This window comes from Lagopus muta, chromosome 26 (genome assembly GCF_023343835.1).
Source record: "Lagopus muta isolate bLagMut1 chromosome 26, bLagMut1 primary, whole genome shotgun sequence".
Taxonomy (NCBI): domain Eukaryota; kingdom Metazoa; phylum Chordata; class Aves; order Galliformes; family Phasianidae; genus Lagopus; species Lagopus muta.
In genome coordinates this window covers 3071127-3092713 of record NC_064458.1, presented here as the reverse complement: position 1 = coordinate 3092713, position 21587 = coordinate 3071127, and the positions used below count along the sequence as shown (strand labels likewise).

General features: G+C 57.4%; 2 protein-coding genes across 3 annotated transcripts; both read right to left on the bottom strand.

The window, feature by feature from the left end:
- Positions 1-29: 29 nt before the first annotated feature.
- ZNF414 (zinc finger protein 414) lies at positions 30-7036 on the bottom strand. 2 transcript variants are annotated; one of them, XM_048927928.1, is made up of 9 exons: positions 6940-7036; positions 4756-4865; positions 4478-4555; positions 4287-4394; positions 3996-4101; positions 3216-3745; positions 2837-2887; positions 1930-2088; positions 30-1667 (listed from the first exon to the last, which is right to left on the bottom strand). In XM_048927928.1, exons 2-9 carry the CDS (start codon positions 4823-4825, stop codon positions 1591-1593), a joined length of 1179 nt encoding a protein of 392 aa, XP_048783885.1. In that variant the 5' UTR covers positions 4826-4865; positions 6940-7036; the 3' UTR covers positions 30-1590. The 2 variants fall into 2 exon arrangements, with proteins under 2 accessions (XP_048783885.1, XP_048783886.1); XM_048927929.1 differs by lacking the exon at positions 2837-2887.
- Positions 7037-7735: 699 nt separating this feature from the next.
- MYO1F (myosin IF) lies at positions 7736-21573 on the bottom strand. Its single transcript, XM_048927918.1, has 28 exons — positions 21431-21573; positions 18401-18538; positions 16860-16949; positions 16424-16518; positions 15999-16086; positions 15730-15819; positions 15493-15624; positions 15285-15419; positions 15078-15210; positions 14324-14520; positions 14155-14235; positions 13932-14018; positions 13752-13838; positions 13394-13561; positions 13205-13290; positions 12908-12989; positions 12712-12818; positions 12413-12511; positions 12198-12342; positions 11983-12097; positions 11200-11369; positions 10709-10854; positions 10383-10529; positions 10152-10300; positions 9888-9971; positions 9581-9782; positions 8748-8914; positions 7736-8644 (listed from the first exon to the last, which is right to left on the bottom strand). Exons 1-28 carry the CDS (start codon positions 21431-21433, stop codon positions 8568-8570), a joined length of 3300 nt encoding a protein of 1099 aa, XP_048783875.1. The 5' UTR covers positions 21434-21573; the 3' UTR covers positions 7736-8567.
- Positions 21574-21587: the final 14 nt, after the last annotated feature.

Here is a 21587-nt window from a genome sequence, read left to right as displayed (position 1 = left end):
TGGAAGTTCTGGGGCAGTTTTTCTTGAGCAGCTGGATCCTCTCCCACAGCAGTGATGGCTCTGCTCACCTTTCCATGGCCTTTTTTTTTAATTATTTGTGGAGGATTCTCGGTAAGTGAAGCTTTGTTATCATTGGGGTGGGGAGGGGGGACTTGGATGGGAAACGTGCTGGGGAATCCATGCAGGATGTGTCTGTGGGGTCTGTATGGTTGTATGGCAGCTCTGTTGTGGGCTGCTCCTGTGAATTACCAGCACCAGGTTCAGGGGGAGCTGTGGGGCTGCTGAAGGACAGGTAGGTGTGTATCTGCTTTTCTATCTGTAGGAAAAGTCTGTGGTTAAATGTTGAGAAGTGCATGAGAACGGCTTCGACTCTGCTGGGAGGCCCTGCTGAGGACAGTGATACAGCTTAAGGGTGGAGAGGGGTGAACAGCCCCGGTGTTGGTACACCCCAAAGGCAGCGCTGGAGTGGGGGTTGGGTGTTGGGACCTGAACCCAGGCAAGGTTGGAGGGCTTTGGAGGACTCAGAAAGGTGAGCTGTGCCCCCTCCCTGAGGGTTTAAAGTGCCTGTAGGGCAGTGTGGTCCTGGTGAGCTGTGAGTGCCAGTTCTGTGTGGGCTCTTTGCAGGGTGGTTGTGCTCAGTGCATTGCTCTGTGGCCAGCCCAGGGGCTGGTGAGGATTTGTGCAGCCTCACTGTTGCTGCTCAGTGTTCAATCCCCAGCAGGAGTGGCTGGGGCTGCTCCCTGTGCTCACCTTCCCCTATGCACAAAGCTGGGCGTGCTGGAGCTGTGGCTGCAGGGCTGCACAGAGGGAGCTGGGAGCATGCAGCCCCCTCAAGATCTGTGTTATGGGGTCGGTGTTCTTGGGAAAAGAGCAGCTTCAGCTCTGCTGCAGGAATCCTGCAGTGCATCCCCTCCAGCTGCTATGAGCGATACACATGGAGTGAGTAGTAGAGTAGCTCACAGCTACTGCTTGCAGCAAATCCATCTTCCAGCCAAAGAAAATAAAAGCTCCAGGTGCTGCAGCACAGGGGGCAAAGCCTGAGCTCCCAATAGGGCAGCAGGACGACGGGGGCTGCACCTGGATGATACTGGCCTCCTCCCTATGGAGTTTGTTCTAAATGCTGTGTCTCCTTCAAACCCACCCTTTCCACACCCTTCCCATGGTGGGATCCCCTGCTGTTCAATGCAGAGCCCCTGCTGCCCCACCTGCCCCCCTCTCTGGGGTGGAGGGGCAGCTCCTTAGGGCTGGCACAGCTCCTTGTTGCCCCCCACAGAGGCTCTCCCAGCCGTTCCTCCTGTACAATTCCTATTTATTAATTTCCAGACCTTGTTCCTGAGCATCCATTGGGCTCCCCCCAACCTCTCACCCCCTCCTCGCAGGCTGGAGCAATAGAACTTCTAGGGAAGGGAGGGACACGAGGGCTCCTGGGGGGCTTTAGCATTTCAAAAATAAAAGGGAGACTCAAAAAAAAAAAAAAAAGAACACCAATTGCCACCCTCCTCTGGCAGCCCATGCTGGGGGATGCTCCCAGGGTCCCAGTGCTGAGGTGTGGAGCATGCGGTGCCCTCAGTTCAGCAGGAGCAGAGCTCCTCAGAGCTGCGAGTATAGGGAGTTCTCCATCTCTGGCGTCAGCTTCGAGTGGAAGGAGGCGATGCTCACCCCAAAATCTGCAGGGAGAAGGAAGAGAGCCGTCAGGTGTGGGGGCTGAGCTGCACGGGTTGCTTTGGGGGTATGCTGTGGCCCGGAAGCATGCTGGGATGCTATCGTGAGGACAGCAGTGGGGTTGATCCCCATTAACACCTTCTTCCTCCAAACCACACCCTCTGAGAGCCCCCTTAGGGACTGAAGGGAAAGAAGGGGATGCTCGTGCTCAATCCCATTCAAAGAGAGCACCTGGGGTCCCCCATAGCCCCCTTCCCAAGGCCATACCCACGTCTGTGTCCATGCGCCCAGCTGGTGCTGGGTTCTTGCGGTGCTCCTCGATGTGCAGAGTCATCTCCTCCCGCGAGGCAGTGGAGTAGGGGCACTGCATGCAGGTGTAGCGGCCCCGCGTGTGCTCCCACACGATCCGGCTGTTGGAGGAGTGCCCTGCAAGGACAGGTGAAGGAGGGAAGCACAGAGCCTGCTGGCAGCACCCGTGGGCACGAATGGGGTAGAAGCTCCCCGTTCTGAGCACTGCAATATGAACGGGTCACAGATCTGGGGGAGACCCCACAGCAAGAGGGGTCCCTAACCCAAAAACGGAGTTGGCCATGGGTGTTGCGTGGAGCTGTGCCATGGAGCTGCAGGGAAGGAGAACCCCACTCCAAGGAGGTACCCCAAATCTGGGAGAGCCCCCTGCATCTAGAGGGGGGACCCCAAATCTTGGAGCACAGATGGCCATGGGAATCACATGGACCCGTGGGGTGGGAGTTTTCCACGCTGAGCCCTGCAATATGCATAAGTCCCCTCTCTGTTGGAGGGACTCCAAATCCTGGAGAGGCCCCCAGATCTAAGAGCAGAGCTGGCTATGGGCATCACATGAAACAGTGTCCCTTGGCCACGGCTGCTGGAAAAATGGGGGGGGTTTGAGTCCAAGCAACTGCTGCACCCCCTCTTGGTGGTGCTGCTGCTGAACCCAAGCTCAGCAGATTCTGGTGTGGGGGGGCATGATGCAGACAGCAACAACCCCCCCCTACCTGAGCAGCGTCCCCTCTGCACAGGGCTCCCCAAAATGAGGATGCTTTCCCTCCCCATTGTGCTCGGGGGGCTCTCCCCTCCCCTAGAGTCCCCCCCTACACCTCCCCCCGCCCCCCCAGTGACAAAGCAGCCCCCAACCAGTCGGTGCCGAACTAACCTGGAGTCACTCCTGAGCCAAAGCATGGGAGGAGTGGGCTGACACTCACACCTGCGGAGGGAATCGAGGGGCGAGACAAGCATTAGGCCTTCCCCTCCCTGGGTGGGGGGGGGACGTGGGGGGCAGGCCTGGCACCCCAGCATGCGGGGGAGCAGCAGGGCTGAGCCAATTTAGAGGATTTTGGCGATTGCTTTCATTATTTTTCTTTCCCAATTTGGTGGGGGGAGGCGGGGAACGGCGGTGGGATGAGGCAGAGGGCGGTGGAGGTGGGCAGCTCCAGGCTGTGGGCTATGGGGTGAAGGGGGGATCCTCGCTGGCCGTCGTGCTGTCCTGGTCCAAGAGCAGAAGAAGCACTGCCCTAAGGGCCGTCTGTGCTCACCTTGGCTCTTCTTCCAGACGGCGTTGGAGGCTGACGGGCCATGGCTGGGCGAGCAGGGCCGCAGGCGGGGCTGGGCTGTGGGCAGGCTGAAGGGCACCGGGGGGTGCATGTAGGAGAGGAACGGCACCGAGGAAGGGGGAGGAGGAGGAGGAGGAGGCCCCGAGAAGCGAGTCAAGGTCGGAGGGCCAAACAGGTTGGGTTCCAGCAGCGGGAAGGGATGCGGGGCCGGCGGGACGAGCGGCAGCGCTTCCAGCGAGCCGGGCAGGTCGGGCAGGCTGGAGGCCGTGTCTGTGCCAGGGACTGTGGTGATGGCTTCTTTCTCCGTGTGCCGGATGACAGTGGGAGGCTTGGGCAGCCCCTCGGGGGGTGGTTTGGCTGTGGGTTCCTTCTCTTGGGTGGAGGCGGTAGGCAGGGTGGGCTTCTCGGCCTTTTGGGGTGGCGGTGCGGGGCTGCTGGCGCGGTCGGAGCAGACGTGGAGGTGCTTGAAGAGGGAGCGGTGGGTGCGGAAGCGCAGCAGGCAGTTCTCACATCTGTGGGGCCACAGGCAGTGTCAGGTCTGGGGCAGTCAGTCCTCCCGTGGTCACTTTGGGGCACACAGACCCCCCCCCGACCTGGGGTCTGCCCCGTTATGGTGGGGTACTGGGTGGCCTCAAATGAGGCATGGGATGGGGTTGTGTGTACATGGGATGGATCCATGAAGAGACATGGGGTGGGGACAGGAATGAGAAGGGGATAGGGACAAATGGGAAACAAGGACAAGTGGGGGGGACCAGGACTCACTTGAAGTAGCGGTTGGGTTTGTAGTGCACTTTCATGTGGGTCATGAGGTCCTGCATGCTGGGGAAGGTCTCTGTGCAGCCCAGCGTGGGGCACTGGAAGGTTTTGCCTGCAAAAAAAGAGATGGGGCTGAGTCAGCACTGTCCTGGCTGCACTGTGCCCCTGGGTGAGGATCCTGGTGTTGTCCCCATCCCCTTCCATGCTGTGCCACCACTGTGACCCCCACACTCCCCTCTGGGCTCCACGAGCACTATTTGTGCACCACATGGCATCCCCATCTTGCCATCCCCTTACCCTCAAGGGACTGCGTGGGTCTGTAGTGCACCTTCAGGTGGTCCATCAACTCTTGCATGCTGGGGAAGGCCAATTTGCAGCCATAGCTGGAGCAGGCATAGTGCTTCCCTGCAAGAAGACACCTCTATTGGCCTCATCCCCTATCCCTACTCACCCACGGATCAGCAGGGTGGGTGATGCACTCAGCTCACCTGGGGCTGGACGGCGCTTTAGGAGCCGCAGGTCCTGTGCTGGGGGGGCTCCTCCACTCCCCAGTGCTGTCATGGGGCCTGCAGGGAAGAGGTTGTAGGGTCAGTGCTCTGTGCAGCCATCGTGATCCCAAACCCTCAACTCTGCCCTGGCTATGGAGCAGAGCGTGATCTGGGGTGGGGTTGGGGCCATAGCTCTATGCCTACAGTGGGATTTCTGGTGTCCCCCAGTGTCACACCCCTCAGACAGCAGCCTGCCCCACACCATCCCAGGGACTCACCTGCTCCCTCCCCAACGTATTTCCCACCCAGGGAGAAGTTGGGCAGAGTTTCATCCTTCTCCGTCTTCATGGCCGCTGCAGGTCACGGGGCTCTCCTCTTCTTCGTGGTGCTGCACCCAACCAAGGAGCAGGGGTTAACGCTCAGCACGGAGCAACTGCTCTTCTCTGGGTGTTAAAGCCAACACCCTCCCTCCTCACCTCTCCCACCCCACACATGGTCCCCAAAGCAAGCAAGCATCACTTCCTCTGCCACATGCCATGGGGCACTGCCCCACGCATCACCAGCTTGTAGGATCAGGTGCAGCACAGCATCCATAGGCAAATCCTACCCTGGACCCACAGGACCCCCCCCTTTCCCCCAGGTGACACAGTAATAGAAGCATTTCCTCAGCTTTTCAGGGGGAAATCAGCTTAAAACACATGGTTTTGTGGTGCTGTGGGATTGCAAGCTGTATTGAGAAGCACAGCCTGGATGGATAGGGGAGGGCGGGGGCTGTCTCAGCACATGGGGTGACACTGAAAGGTGTTGCTGGGGTTGGTGGTGGAGCCCTCAAGCAGTACCCATTCCAGGGGCTGGCAGCCCCCAGGTTCCAATGAATTTCCTGATTTCTTGAAAAAACAAACTTGGGAAAATTGCCTTTGCCTTATGTCCTCATCTGGAGTGGGCTGGCACTGGGACCAAGTGGTGCCATTGGGGATGGTGGCATTGGGTTTCCAGTGAGGTGGTGGTTTATGATGATCCCAGGGATAGGTAGGGTCAAGAAACAGTGTAGGAACATCACTGCTCCAGGAACTGTCCCTGACACAGTGAGGATCTGCATGGACACAGCATGCTTGGCCCTGCAAACCCCAGCTTTGGGGGAGGTGGTGGCACCTGCACCGTTCTGCTGCCATTTGTCATCTCTAGCAGGACAGCATCCTGCAACACTGAGCACAGGGCTGTAAACCAACGTTCCCATTGGCAGGAGATGTCACCCCCAACCCCAGAGCAAACCCTGCCTTGGAAACCCAAATCCTGGAGCCACTGCACCCTCATTGCACACTTCTCACAGCATTTTCCTGCAAATCCAATGGAACTGCTGTGCTGAGTGGGGACCCCATAATAACTCCTGCTGGGGTCCGAGGGGTTTGCAGCCAGAGCAGCTTTGGGACTGATTCCATTAATAATGAACACAGCTCATCTCCCTCAAGCAAACTAGAGGATGATTTAAAGACATTCACAAATCCACTCCGGAGGAGAAATGGGACTGATAATCCCATCCCAGCATCTCTGTGATCAGCAGCTCCGAGGCTTGGGAGATGAGAGACAAAGGCTGGCTCATGGGACCGCCCCTGGGAGGTGACAGCCAAGCAGGGACCCCAGTGCTGCCTTTACGCCCCCCTCCAATCTTTACCCCATGGAGGAGGATGCGGGGTCACCCCAGGGATGCTCAGGGTGCCAACATGTCCTGGTACTCCCAAACTCACAGGGATGGAGGGATGCCATGCATGGGGAGCTCCCATCTGCTCACCCCATGGCTACTAGCCCTATGGCTGGCACCTCCTGGCTAGCAGCACCCTGTGGCTGATGGCCCCTATAGATAATACACCCATGGCTACCAACACCCGTGGCTGGTAGCCCACCCCTGCTAACAGCCCCTTTCTATTACTGACAACCCTCCAGCAACAACAATACACCACGGCTAGCAGCCTCTATGGCTCACAGCCCCCCATGCTAACAGCCCCCTAACCATGCACCCATGGCTACTATCCCCATCTACCAGTAGCACCCCATCTATCCCCTCCCCCCCCCCCTCGCTAACAGCCCCTTTGTCTTACCAACAGCCCCCCAACAACAATACACCACTGCTACCACCCCCCTATGGCCGGCAGCCCCCTGCTAACACTCCCTTTGTATTACTGACAGCCCCCCAACAACACACAACGGCGAACAGCACCGTGGCCAATAGCCCCCCATGCAGCCACCCCCCTTGCTAGCAGCTACCCGGTACAATTGTCAGCCCCCCCCCTCAACCCCAAATCCCGGCCAGCAGCCCTTATGGCCAGCAGCCACCCCCCCTCCCCCCCGCCAGCATTCCCTATACAAACAGCCCTATAGGGGCTGACCCCACCCTGAGGGCACCGCAGCCTTCGCAGTGCCCCCCCCACCCCCCTTCTTCCCAGCGCGGTGCCGCCCGCACGTACCGGGGCTGCGGGGGGGCCCGGAACGCGCATCAGCGGCGGCGTTGCGGCCGCGGGGCCATTTTCTGCTCTCGGAGCTGTCGCGAGAGCCGGGGGGGGGGGAGAGGCGGGAGGGGGGGGGGGGAAGAGGAGGAGGAGGAAAAAGGCGAGTGGGGGGGATGGGGAGGAGGAAGGAGAGGGACGGAAGGAGGGGTGCGGGGCGAGGGGGGGCCGCTGTTTGTGCCCCATTGTGTGCGGGAGGCAGCGCGGGGGGAGGTTTGCGGGGAGCCCCCAGAGCAGCACCTGATAGCACCCCCCCTTTGGGATCCTTTGGAGACCCCCCTCCACCCCTCACCTCGAGCACCCAGCAGAGAGTGCCATGAGCCGCTGAGCCCCCCCAAGTTCCTAGGAGCATCTCTCAGAGCATCCCGAACCCGTCGCTCTACCCCGAGCCCCCCAGGACCCTCCCGGGCTGCCCCCATCAGTGTAGGGTTGGGAGATGATGGCAGCATCCCGTTCCCATTTGCACATCCCCAAGGAGGGGTCAGAGGCTGCAGGAGGGCGATTCCTGCACCCTTTGAGTTCCCAAAGCCTTTTTTTTTCTTTTTTTCTTCTTCTTTTTTTTTTTAATAATTAAAAGGAGAACGGTGCCATCATTGCAGTCTCCCTCTCTAAACATGGACCCTAAAACTGCATTTATGGGAAGAAATCCCCCCCAGGACCATAGGGTGGCAAGCAGAGCTATGGCACTGAGTGTCCCGTGCTGCCCAACTCGTGCACCCCCCAACCCCGTGCCCCCCCCTGTGCCCCCACCCCAGGCCCTAAATGCCATTTGCCACGTGAGGACTCCATTTCCCAGCAGTCTTTTGCCTTGCACAACCCCCAACCCCACAGGATCCTTTGAGCTCAAGGCAACCCTCCCAGCCCAACATTTGGCCCAGAGTCAGCCCTTGGTGGGGGGAGGGAGGAAGAGGAGGGCTGGGCTGTGAGGCAGAAGGCTGCAACAGGGCTGCGTCACTTCCTCCATCCGGGGAGGGGACGAAGGGCCCTGAGGCTGCACAGGGCTCTGCATCCCTGACATGCCGTGGTCCCCAGCAGCACGGGGGGCATTGAGAATGCACAGGGACCAGCCCCATAGCATGAGGGTTTCCACCCCATAGCTCCATGCAGTGCTGGGGTGTGCAGGAGCGTGAGATGGGGTTGGGCTCTGCGCTGTGATCAGGAGGGGCTGTGCAGGGAATGGGGCTGAGCCAGTGGGTGTCCCCTGTGTCCTCATGTGTGGATCCTTTGCCATAGGTCCCAGTGAGGTCAGCGGGAACACAAACTCCAGGCTTAGATTTGAAGTCCGACTCTGATGTGCTGTGTTTGCAAAGTGGCAACAATGCTGTAGTCCCAAAGCTACCGCCCATATCTTTACCTCTACAGTTACCAAAAATAATCCTACTGTGCCCCAAATTTCACTCCCACAGTTCCACAACTCCGTGTGAACGAGCAGCAAAGAGTCCCTGCTCTGCTGCACAGTTTGGTGCTGTCGATGGCACAGCTCAGGGATGGGATGGGATCTGGTGATGGAGCAGGAGAGCCATCATCAGGAACAGCATTGGGGACAGCACCCCGGGGTGGCACACGCCTCCGTGTCCTCAGCACCCAGCTCAGATCTTCTGCACGTAATTCCCGGGGAAAAGCCCTTCCCTGCCGTGCAGCCGTCCCTTCCACCAACCTGAGATATCTGTGAGGGGGGAAAAAATCGATGGGGTGAAGTGTGGGAGAAGAAAAAAAATCCATCGGGTGAAATATGGGGCTGGTACAGGGAGCCAAGATCTAGCCAGTACCTTCCAGGAGGATGTCAATGACATCTCCCACGTTGAAGCTGAGCTCATCCACGTCCTGTCCGATGTACTGATAAAGTGCCCGGCAGCGCGGCACGGCTGCTTTGGGCAGCGGCTTGGGGCGACTGGCTGGGGGGGGCCGCTGACCCACACTGCGTCTCCGCTGCATGCTGTGCGATGGGGACACCAGGTGTGAGCATGGCACACCCCCAGTGCTGATCTGCTGCCACCTACCAGTTTGCCCAGTTTGTCCCTGGGATGGGAGCATGGGGTGGTGGGGATGCAGCGTTGGCACTGGGGGTGGCATCCCATGTCCCCAACCCTGTCCTGCTCCTGTCTCCCAGTGCAGTCATGTTGTCCCCATGGCTGTGATATGGGATTGTGGGGACATGGTGTGAGCAGTGTGAGGGACGTGCCACGTTCTCAACTCCATTCTTCTCCCACCTCCCCCTCCTTTTGCTCAGTTTGTCCCCATGGCAATAGGATGAGAGCATGGGATGGTGAGGAAGCAGAATGAACACTGAGGGGAGCATCTTGTGTCCCCATCCCACTCCCACTCTGCTCAGTTTGTCATCTGTGGCAATGGGATGGGAGGATGGGAACACAGCATGAGCAACAAAGGTGGCATCCCTTATCCCCAACCCATCCTGCTCTCACCTCCCAGTGCAGCCAATTGTCCCCATGGGATTGGAGGATGTGACGGTGGCAGCACCAGGCACGAGCAACAAGGACTGCATCCCATGTCCCAAACCCCATCGTGCTCCCACCTCCCGCTTTGCTCGGTTTGTCTCCATGGCAATGGGATGGGAAGATGGGGTGGTGGGCACTGAACCTACCCAGCCACCCCCTGGTCAGGGACATTGAGGAACTCCATGTTCTGCTCAGATGGGGGTCGTGCCTTTGACCGGCGGCTTGCATTCTGGGGGGGCAATGCGTTGGCTGGGGGTGCCCGTGCCTGCTTCTGGGCTGGCGTGTAGGTGTCCCGCTTGGCCTGACCATCCCCACGTGGGAACTGAGGAGCACCATTCCTGTAGTTACCTGGAACCCCCCAGAGATGCTGTATTATGAGGGGGCATCCATAATGGGGGAGCCCCCTCTATGAGGACAGCTGGATGAGGAAAGGAGCCCATAGGCATTGCTCACCTTGGGGTGCTGGGGGGGCACTGCGGGATGGTGGTGGCCGCCTGCCGCCACCTTTGCTCTGCATCACCTCCTTCCTGGTGGGCTCTGTGTGGGGGGACACAAGACCCCATTAGGTATCCTCCTCCATGGGAACCCACATCCCTCCTGTGCAAAACATAGACCCCACAGTGCACACAGTGGCTCATCCCAATGTCCCCAAGCCCTGCCATTCCCTATGGCCCCGGTCTTCTTGTCCCCCCCAGATGCCCCAGGACCACCACTCACTGGAGTTCCGGGGCAGCCCATCCGCGATGCTGACCGTCAGCGTTTTGCCTCCAGCTTTGAGGGCAGCCACATCACCCTGTCCTCTGGTGAAGGTGACAGTGCGTGTGCCACCACCGCCCCAACCCTCCTTCTTCACCCGAAACTGTAGTCTGGGAGGAGGAGAGGGGCCATGATGGCCATGAAGCCATGGCCTCATAGTGCTCTGTCTTCTCTCCCCATCCCTGTCCTTACGTGTCCTGGAAGTTGAGGCGCAGCTTGCTGCGGGTCAGCTCCTCGTAGCGCTTGCACAGCAGGCTGACCAGCTCTGTCTTGAAGATGGACTCCAAGAAATTGTCGGTGTCTTTCTCGTGAAGGATGAAGAAATCATCCTGCCGGGTGCTGGGGGCAGCCCCAGGGGTGTCACAGTGGGTACAGACACCCCATCAGGACGGGGGGGGGGGGGGGGGTGAGCCTCCCAAGGGGGAGGATTGAATGGAGATTCTGTGTCGCTGCGGCTTTGCTAGCAGTGGGGTTGGGTTGGGGGTACCAAAGGATGGGGATGGTTTGGGGGAACACACCTTAATGAGACACTGCTCACTGCCTGAATCTCCACCTTCTTCTTGAGCACCTCCTTGATCTGCCCCTTCTCGGGGCCTTTCTTCACCTTCTCCCTCCCGATCAGGTAGAAGTATTTGGGGGTGAGGATGAAATCCCGCTTGATGGGCTGGAAAAGGTGGGCTCAGAGGGTGAGAGGTGGTTACTGAGGAGCAGAATGTCCCTCCCAAGGGATTTAGTTTCCCTGAATTTCATTTTTTCTCATTGGATTGCCTTTGATTTTATTGCATTTGGGTTAGGGTTAGGACTTGGGTGAGGTTAGGGTTACAGTTAGGGTTAGGTTTGCATTGTACTGCATTGTATTGGATTTCATTTCGTTGCATTGCATTCCATTCTATTGCAGTGGCCTTAGGGTTAGGATGAAGTTAGGGTTAGCGTTAGGTTAAGGGTTGCATCACACTGCATTGCATTTCCACCACCGAACACAGCTTGGCCTGTCCCCTGCTCCCCTCACCTTGAACCTGCGGTCGTATTTCGTGATGGAGTCGGCAAAGTCGATTCGTTCCCTCTTGGCCAGGAATTGCCTCAGCTCCGGCCGCTCCTCCATGCCCAGGTAATCACCCACAAAATTCCGGTTGATGCTGTTCCTCCGCCGCTCTTTGAAGTTGTAGAGGATGTTGGAGGCTGTGTGGGACCCAAAGCAATGTTGGTTGGGCATCACCGGGCTATGAAATGCAGCAGTTGTCCCCAAAACTTCGTGTTGTGGGAAGGAGGGGTTCAGCTACTCTGTTTTCTCTGTTTTTCACTGTATGCTTAGGAGGGTTGGGAATTGCCTATGCTGGTGGATGGTGGTTGGCTTTTCCCATTCCTCTGCAAACATCAGCTCATCTCTTTTGCAGGCAGCAGAATGCATCCAGACAGCGAGGGGCTGCCCCACAGCTTCCTTAGGGCTAGAAACTGGAGCAAGAAACCCCCTCCCTCCTGTAGGTGTAGGAAAAGAATCTGGGTATCTCCATGTATCTCTCCTAGGGACGTGGTTAGTGGGCATGGTGGCAATGGGTTTTTGGCTGGACATGGTGATCTCAGAGGTCTTTTCCAATCTTAATGATTCTATGAGTGAACAGGCGGTGATGGGTTGATGGTTGGACTGATGACCATGGAGTTCTTTTCCAGCCTTAATGATTCTGTGATTCTATAAATGTCCCTCATCACTGTGCGATGCTACATCTGTAATTAGGAGCAGGGCTATCCCTGGCCAAGGGCACCCTTTGAAGGACACTGGTCATCACAGCCTTACCCTCCTCCCGCATCTGCTCGTACTTCCGGATGGCGATGTGCCGACGCCAGGCCTTCTGGATCACCCGTGCGAAGCCGTCAAATTTCCTCTCCCTCATCTCCTCCAGGAGGAAGAGCTGTGGGATGGGGGCAGGTGGATGCTGAGCCTTGGGCAGGGTCCAACCCCCGTGTTGCTAGACCCTGTGCTGAGCTGCCCACCGTGCCCCCATCACTCACCGACTCGGGGTTCTTGACGAACACCTTGCTCCGACCCATCTGGTACTGGTCCGGGTCCATGTTGACGGAGCGAAGCAAGTGCTGCACGCCTTGCCTCTCATCCCCACGCCACGATGGCCACGTCTCAGGGGTGAGGATGGCGTAGCTGTCAGCAGAGGGGCCGTGAGTGCTGGCCGAGCCATGGGTCCCTTCCGTGCAGCCCCCCGTCCCCTCACCGTTGCAGGAATTTGTGGAAAATTCGGCGGTAGGCAAAACCTGCCCGGCGCACACGGATGTTCTCCTTCAGTCCCAGGTACTCCACTTGGTGCTTCACCCTGCGGGGTGCACACGATGGCACAGCTCTACCCATCCCCATAGCTCTGTGCCCATGCATGCCATGGGATGAAACCCTACAGGGATGCTCACTCAGTGAGATACGTGTCCCCACACTCCCCTGGCACAGCAGGACCGGAGTCTTTTGGAGGACAGCCACCACCTCAGCACCACCTGCAGTTCCCATACCCCGCTCTGTTACCTGCTTTCCTCCCAGTCCCGTGGTTTCTTGGTCTCGTTGGGCTTGATGCAGCGGATGTAGTGTGGCGTGCACTTCATTAACGTGTTCACCAGGTCGTTAGCCTGCTTCTGTTGCAAAGATTGACCTCTGAAGCGTTAAAGGTGGCGGTGGGAGCCCAGCAGCCCCCAGCTGCCTTCCTGCAGACCCCAGGACCCACCTTGATTTTGGAGCCTGCAGTGGTTGGGCGGCCCTTTTTGTCAGCATCGAGCTTTTCTGGGAAAAGCATCCGGATGAAAGCACTGAAAAGCAAAGGAGAGCTCCCAGATGAGAGCTGCTGGGTGGGTGGTGCCATGCCCTGTGTGCCCTCTGCCAAGCCCTGCTTGCCCCACAGGTTGATGCTGAGCACCAGTTCCAATAGGGATAGAACCAATAAAGCTTTATGGATGGGTTTTGAGGATGCTGCCCATCTCTTGTTGGGGGTGGCCCAGGGAATCACTGCACTGCCCAGACTCACTATTCGCTGCTCTGCATCAGCTCGATCAGATCAGTGAAGAGCACGTCCCGGTTGCGCTCACAGAAACCGTTCACATCATAGGAGACCTGGGGGCAGGAGGGAGCTCAGAATGGGGGATGCTGGGGCTGAGGATATTGGGTACCAAGTGCAGGGTGCAGGATGTGGGGTGCGGGCTGCAGGGTGCCGCACCTTGCCTGCATAGTGGTGGATGACGAAGCCTGAGTTCCAGCTGTTGAAGTGCTCGTGGGTCCCCACGGCCGCCTGCAGCTTCTGCAGCAGGGTCTGGTCTGCACCCTCGCCGGTAGCGTGCATAGTGGCACAGACATCATCCAGGACGCTCATGATCCCAGGGGGGTTCTGGAAGAGGGAGAGCAAAGCTAAGGCTGACCAAAGGCTGTAGGCAGGGCTCAGTCCTGCACCTGGCTGCAAACGGGGGTCCCGTGCTGCTCAAAGCAGCTTTGCACTGAACTATAATTTGGATGCAAGACATGGAGCTGCTGTTCCCTGGGGGTGCACCCAGCAGGGCTGGTCCTTGCCCCCCACTCACCAGTTTGTTCTCTATCAGGTCGCACACCACTTTGTTGTTGAAGTACTGGATCTGGGTCCACTTGATGCCCTCCTGCACGTACTCCTCCTGAGGGAGCAACAGGAGAGCTGGAGGGGCTCCATTTCTATACTCGTGGGACATGTGCAGGGTGGGGGAATTGGGATTTCAGCCTCCTCATACCTGCTCTGCCTTCAGGGTGAGCTCTATGAAGATCTGCTGCAGCTTCTCATTCACAAAGTTAATGCAGAACTGCTCAAAACCATTTTTCTACAAAACAGAAAAAGAAGGGGTTGAGCTGTTTTCTTCTATATCAAGGTGACCCCAAACAGAGATACTACTTCAGGTCCCCTTCTCTGGAGCAGGGCAGTCCTCAACTGGGCTCCCACAGCAAAGCAGGACTCACCTGGAATATTTCAAAGCCATAGATGTCCAGCACTCCAATGCTGTACTCCTCATAGGGTTTCTGCATGGCCCTATTGATGGACTGCAGGAAAAGGACAGCAGGATCCACTTCAAATGAACGGCAAACACCCCCATCCCATGGCCGTGCTCCTCCACAAGGAGGCACCCACCTCCACAAGGAAGTCGAAGACACGAGCGTAGAGCCCCTTGGCCAGGGCATCCCGTGTGTAGGCTGCCTGCTCCACGTTGAGGGTGACAGTGATGGACTCAGAGCGGCCGCCCCACTTGCTGTCCATCTTGCGGCTGGTGATCTTGTCGTTGAGGCGGTCACGGTCGATGCCCAGCAGGTAGGCAGGGAAGGCCAGAGCTGGGCAGAGGGGGTCAGGGCTTCCTGCAACCCCCTTCTACATGATATTTCTCCCATCCCACCAAACACAGTGGGGGCCAACAATGGGGCAGCTCTGCTTGATGTGGGACAAGAACTGGGCCCAGTGCTCCAGATGTGGCCTCCCCAGGACAGAGAAAAGGTGAGAATAATCTCAATTTCCCTGCTGGCCACATTCTTCCCAGTGCAACCAGGGTCCCTTCTTGGCCACCACAGCACACGGGTGGCTGGTGGTCAACCTGCAGTCAACCACTGGTCAACCATTGGTCAACCATTTGTCAACTGTTGGTCAACTGTTGTTCAGTCATTGGTCAACAGTTATCAACTGTTGGTCAACAAGGACATCTAGGTCCATCTCTTCAGAGCACCCTTCCAACAGTTCAGTCCCTAACCTGCACTGATGCATCAGATTTGGGGAAGCTACTGCTGCTACCTCTCTACTGGGTCAGTAGTGCTATGGAGAGATTGTGATTTGTTGCCAAGCGTCTCTGTGGTACCTAAGCTTGCTCCCTGGAACAAGGATGAGTTCAGCTACTCACAGTCAGCATTCTCCACCCGGGCATAGTTGCCCTCCTCCCGAAAGCTGATATTCCCCAGATGTAGGATCCCAGCAACAATCTGCAGCACCAACTGCTGGTCCTCACCCCGGATGCCAATGACCTGCATGGCGTTCTGGGGGCACACAGGGCGTCGTCAGTCCCAGCTTGGACTTTGACAGCTTTGGGAACCCTCCTGGGGGCACTCACCATGGTCTCAAGGAAATCACTGCGATCATCCGTGCCCTCTACCTGGTACGTGTCTGACTGGTTCAAGTAGTAGTAATAATCGGGGCTCATGATGCCCAGGTTCTGGCGCTGCTCTTGGGATGCCCCTTCAATGAGCTGTGGGAAATCAGGGGGGGATGCAGTCACCGGCCCTATGGCCCTGCACCCAGCTTGCCCTGCTGCCCCATACCTGGTAGTAGACGTGGAAGTTCCTCTCATGCTCATTCTGGCTCACCACCCGTGACTTCTCCAGCAGGAAGTTGGAGATCTTCCCCCCGTCTGGCTCTCCGCCCCGGCTGAACTGGATCTCAAAGTACTTCCCCTGTGTGGGCATAGAGCTGTCAGTGCATCCCTGTGGACAAATCCTGTCTGTGACACCGCATGGTGCCAGCAGGCAGCATGCTCTGTGCCAGCCCTGGTGACTTACAAAGCGGCTGGAGTTGTTGTTGCGGACGGTTTTGGCGTTGCCAAAGGCTTCCAGCAGTGGGTTGGACTGCAAGATGATGTCCTTCACGTGCTGGTGGCCAGAGCAGGGCATGAGGGGGAGCAGGACCACGTGCCTGCACTCAATGCAGCTGCCCCAAGGGGCTGGGGATGGAGCTGGGACCCAGACACTTGGAGCTGCTCTGTGCAGGGATTGGGGAGCAGAGATGTCGGGAGGCGAAGAGATGGGTACACAGTGGGAATCAGACTTACCTGCACTTTTTCACCACCCCCGGACACTTTGGAGATGTAGCCCATGATGTATTTGGCTGCCACTGTTTTCCCAGCACCACTTTCTCCACTGTGCAAATGTCAAAAACAGAGGAGAGGTGAAACGGGGGCCATAGGGTGATCTCGTGGGATGCTGGAGGCTCTGGGACAGGGACAGAGCTGCATAAGGAGCTGCAGGAGGTGCTGGATTTTGGAGGGAGGGCTGAAGGGGAAGTTTGAGCCTTGCCCCATTTCCTCACCCCTTCCTTGCAACACTCAGCCGGAAAAGTGCATTGCACAAAGCTCAGTCCCCAGCTGGGAGCACAGCGCCCAAGACTGCACTGGGCTGCAGCCACCCCTCATCCTGTGTTTGCCTGGGGCACCCCAAGTGCTGGGGAAGGGTATTGGGGCACCTGGTCATCCCCTACCTGATGATGACACATTGGTTCTCCCCATCGATCAGCATGTTTCGGTACATGTTGTCCGTCAGGGCATAGATGTGGGGGGGATTTTCATACTGAGCCTAAAACAGGGGTGTAAGGATGGTGATGCTGGGATCTCCTTAGCTCTGCCCACGTGTGCTGAAGGCAGCAGCACAGTGCCAGGTGCTTGCTTCAGTAGCCTGCACTTGTGGAAGAGCATAGAGCAGAACCAAGCACCGAGGTATGGTTTTAAGTCACTTCGGTGTGCGCTATGAGCTGAATTTCCTTTGTGTACTCACATTTCTTACAAACTCACCGTTTGGGAGCACTGACCCCTGCAATACCCAAAGCTCATGGGAAAATCCCAAGTGCTTGCATGCAAATGCAAGCAAATTAATGCTATTGAACCCCTGTGAGCCCCTTGCCAGTTCTGCAGCCTCACCGCCCCCTGGTACAGCTCGATCTCCCGGTCGGTGAAATATGGCATCTGCTTGAAGGGGTTGACAGAGATGAGCACTGGTCCAATGTAGGTCTGGGCAGCAGGTCAAGGTCCGTGCATCCTCTCCCACGTCCCATGTCCCATTTCCCATGCCCTGTATCCCACGTCCCATGTTCCCCTTCCTGCCCACAGCATCAGCAATGGGTGTCAGGGGGTCTCAGCCCTCTTCCAAACACAGCACTAGGGTTGTCACAAGGGGTTCAGCTTAGGACCTGATGCTCATTCAGCCTTTTGGTCTGCATGCAGCATCCCCAGAGTGTACGGGTTGGGGGTGTGCCTAGAGGTGATGCAGTGGTGGGTGGGGATGAGGTGCATCAATCCCCTTGGGTTGATGCTGGGGATGTAGTTGGTGTGGGGCTGATGTCCTTTTTTCAGGGAAGAACTTCAGGGTTTTTTTTTTTTGGGAAATGCAGAAGCGTGGGGCATTGAGTCACAGCTGGAGGGGGACGAAAAAAGGAAGAAAGAGGCTGCGTGGGGTATTTTTTCCTCCTCCTCCAAAAAAAGCCAACCCCAAACCCAACCCCCAAACACATTTAAAGCCCTGGGGCTGCTGACAGAGTGGGCAGCAAGCTGCGTCACGTCCAGCCAGGGCTGAGCATCGCCTTCTAAGGCCAGAGCTGAGACTGGGGGAAACCACAGCTGCAGAGAGCGCTCAACACCCCAGCTCCTACCACGTCCCATTCTGCAGCCACAGAGCCTCTCCTCTGCCCCTGGAGCTGGGGATTGAGTCCATGTGGCCATGCAGCTGGGTGCTGAGCTGGCTGTGAACCCAAGCAGATGCTGGGTTGGGTTCTCAACTGGAAGCAGTTCCCCATCCTCAAGGAGCCTGAGAGCCTCCAGACCTCGTGCTTATTGCTCAGCAGTGTCACCTCTGTGACAGCCTGTAACCACAGATGCATGTGGGTTGGGGGACGACACGTAAGGGACAGCGGCTTTGCATTCTGCATGGGCTCAGTGGTGTCCCATCCACATGCACGCTCCCACCCCATCCAGCGTTTGCTTGGGTCTGTGGTTGGTGCAGAATGCCTGGTGGGCATCCATGCAGTTTGGGCAACAGAATCACAGAATCACAGAACAGCAGGAGGGGATAATGTCAGTGATGATGGAATCATGGAATAGCTTAGGTTGGAATGGACCTCAAATCCCACCAGATCAGGCCCAAGGCTCCACACAGCCTGGCCGTGCACACCTCCAGGGATGGGGCACTCACAGCTCTCTGGGCACCCTGGACCAGTGCCAAGGATGATGCCAGAACCTGTGAACATAAAACAGTGGGATCACGCTGCTGATGATAGTAAGGGGTCCTTCCCCTGGGTAGCAGTGGTGCACATGTGCTGTACCAGCTCTAAAGGGCTGCCACCACCACCTGCATCCCCCTGGCTGATCCTGATCCCAGCCCCATGCATAGGTTGACAAGCTGTGGGTGTTGGTGAAGTCTTGGAGCACAGTTCCATTTCTCCCCCTCCCCACCCTCGGAAGGATACAAAGATGTAATCATCCATAAAGCGCTTCTTGAGGTTCTCCACGATGGCTTCCTCGGAGATCTTGGCCAGCAGCACCATGTCGTCCACACCACTCTGCTTGACGTTGTGGCTCTGCCAATGGAAGCGCTCCTTGCTGCCCTGCAGGGAAAGGCACAGAGTTTTGCAGCAGGATCCAGCCCCAAAACTGCTGGTACCCAAATGGGCCAAATGGCAGCAGCATCAACCAGGGAATCCCAAGAACCTGCTTTCCTGCTGCCCCAAATTGCCCCTACATTGTCCTCGTGGGTAGCAGAAAGGAAAACTGTGAGCTGCAATTTAAGCCAACGTGGAGCTACACACAACCTGGGGTGGGGTGGGATCACACTGTGCACAAAGAAACCCCTCAAAGGGTCCTCATCCCAGGAGAGGACCAGAGCTGGTCCATGGCCACCGGCCCCGGTTCCGCTTTCACCCTAATGCTCCCAGAGCTGATTTCACTTCTCCCCCATCAGCCCCAGCCTCTTACTCTTTCCATTTCCCTTTTTTTCTCTTCCCCTTTTGTTTCATTGTTCTGCCCATTCTCAAGCTCTCAGACCAGGGGACCTGGCTGCCTTTGCTGCTCACAGCTCCACCCTTGGGGCTGGCACAACCCAGCAGCACTAGAAGGGAGCACAGAGGGAACCTTGTGGAACTTGGTGGCACCAGCCTGCTCCAACCCCCTCCATTCCTGGGGGGCTGCTGAGATCTGCAGCCCTAGGCACAGTGCGTTTGTTTCATGCAAAATCTCAGTACCCAGCAACTCTGTGAGTGATTGAAAGGGCTTTTGGCTCCCATGTCCCAGTGCCTTCAGTTGGGATGCATGGACATGGGTGGGATCAGGGCTGCTCACACCTCTTCTCTTCTCTCGTTCATTGCTCACTGTTTTTGTTTTTGGCCTTTTTTGGCTCCTCCTCCTCCCCTCCATGCTAACAAGCCCATGAAAAAACACAGGGGGCACAGTCCAAGTGTTGTCTCCCACAATTCTGCTGGTGACCCCAACCTGAGCCCATGGGGACACTGATTCCTTCCCTACTCACAGCCCCCATCACCCAGATCTCCTTGTGCAGGCACCCTGCTCACACACCGCCATTTCCGGCACAGAATTAAGGCAAAAACAGGCATTTCCTGGTCTGCGGTTCAGAGCTTTTGTGCTCACACCCGGAGCTTCTCCTTCCTTGGGCATAGATCAGGGGCTTTCCTGGCTCAGCCTGGTGCCAGATACAGTACAGCTGCAGGAAAAACACCAGAGCACTTTGAATGAAGGGTTTGTCAGCAGGGTCATGGGTGGTTCCACCTCATTTCTGGCTTTCCTCTGTGCATCCCACGAGGTGAAGGGTTTTGTGATGCTGCAGTTTGCTCCGCCGGGGGAGCAGCCTTGCGAGAGGGGGAGGTGGTTGGACTCCGAAGCACTGTTGGACACTGCTGGATCTCACTGCTCAGTGAGCCCCAGGGATGGCTGAGGGGCTTGGGTGGAGTCCCCATGGGAAGCAAAGCATTGTGCAGGGCAGCAGTTGAATTGCTCTGAGGTTTGGGCCAATCCCTCCATCACCACTGGCCAAAGCAAGGGATGAGAGCAGGGGTGTGACAACCATCTGCCTGGATGCGCTGGGACCAGACATCTCTCTGAGCCACTCCATCCTTGAGCCAAGCAGAAGCATCTTAAGCATCACCTGGACCAGGCATCCCGTATCCTTTGCAGCCACTCTGTGCACAGCCCCATGCATGGTGGTGTAGAGGCCACCAGGACTCTCCTCACAGCAGCAAGGGGACCGTGCCTGTGTAAGCATGGGTGCACCCAGTAACCCTGGGAGCACTGAGCGTGGGGAGTGGCCCTGCAGCAGTTATCACAAACTGTTGCTTGTTTTTCTTCAAAACTCAGGTATGGACCAGCAGAAATAACCCTGTGAGCTCCGGATGCAGAGCAGCCCAAGGTGGCACCTTGAGACAGGCAAGGGCAGATGCAGCCAACACCTCTGAAACCACAGGAAGCCTCAAAGAAGAGCAGCACGAGGCGCTGCATCACCACCAGCAGCCTGCTCCAAGGCACCAACATCTGGGGATGGGGCATTACCCCAATGTTTTGGGGCTAAAACTGGACAGGGAGAGGGGATACAGCCCCACAGCTCCTTGTGGAGACACAAAATGTCACCAGGCGCAGAGGGGACAGTGTCTCTCATGGGGACAGCATGGCAGTGGCCTTGCAGAGATGACAGTTCCAAAGCAGTATTACTGCAGGCAAGATGCTGTGCTGCACCTCAGCCACTGTCCCTCAGTTCCTGGCTGGTGGGAAGTGATGCTTGGGGACAGTGTCATGCAGAGATGTGCAGGGAGCAGAGCTGTGGGCTGGAGGATGTGGCTGCGGCCCTGCTGTGCAGCTGCATCTGAGCATCATCTTCGTTCTGAGAGCCTCCATCATCATCTTCATCCTCCAGATCAACTTCCAACTGTGGCTGCTGCCCTTGCAGCAGCCTCAGGGTGTGTGTTAAGGCCCAGAGCACCCAGTATGTCCCCCCACTCAAGCACAGGGACATCCAGCAACCCTCACCCCACCCATGCACTCTGCCTCTGCACTGAGCCCTGAAACCAGAAGTGCTGGTGGGAAGCTGGGCTGGGAGGAACACAGGGGTTCCCCTGCAGGCATTGTGCTGAACTGAGTTCACCACCTGCTGCCCTTCATCCTGCTTGAGTCAGTGTTCCCAGCATCAGCTCAGCATCAGTCCTGCACCAATCCTTCTCCAATCCTGCACCAATCCTGCACTGAGAACTCATCACCAGCTGCTCCCCTGCACTCAGCCCCAGCTCTGCTCCTTCTCTTCAAGCCTGGATGTCTCTGTCCCCTCTCCACCAGGGACACAGTGGCACCGTCAAGCAGCAGTGAGGGACCCAGGTGGCTGCAAAGAGGGACAGTGCTGGGACAGCACTGTGGCAGTAGGAAGAGCGAAGCGACATCCCAACAACATCTGGGGGAGAGGTGGGGGCAGGCAGCTCAGCAAGGACCCCTCTGGCACTCACCATGGTGTCCCTGTGTCTTGTCCCTGGAAACGGAGCATCCGTGGCTGTTGTCACCGAGGGCCAAAGTCCATCACTCTGGGCTTCTCTTTCGTGTTTCTGTTGCAAGTACAGACTGCAACTCAGTTTTTTCCTCCTCCCACTTCCTCATTTAGGGCCC

What these genes read in the sequence shown, in the direction of transcription:
- ZNF414 (XM_048927928.1), bottom strand. Translation starts at nt 4,825, where the DNA reads ATGAAGACGGAGAAGGATGAAACTCTGCCCAACTTCTCCCTGGGTGGG. An exon ending in ATACGTTGGGGAGGGAGCAG is followed by an intron (nt 4,556 to 4,755) that starts GTGAGTCCCTGG and finishes TCTTCCCTGCAG; the next exon opens with GCCCCATGACAGCACTGGGG. An exon ending in AAAGCGCCGTCCAGCCCCAG is followed by an intron (nt 4,395 to 4,477) that starts GTGAGCTGAGTG and finishes GTCTTCTTGCAG; the next exon opens with GGAAGCACTATGCCTGCTCC.
- MYO1F (XM_048927918.1), bottom strand. An exon ending in ACAACAACTCCAGCCGCTTT is followed by an intron (nt 15,625 to 15,729) that starts GTAAGTCACCAG and finishes ATGCCCACACAG; the next exon opens with GGGAAGTACTTTGAGATCCA. An exon ending in CCTGACCAGGGGGTGGCTGG is followed by an intron (nt 8,915 to 9,580) that starts GTAGGTTCAGTG and finishes CCCATCGCACAG; the next exon opens with CATGCAGCGGAGACGCAGTG.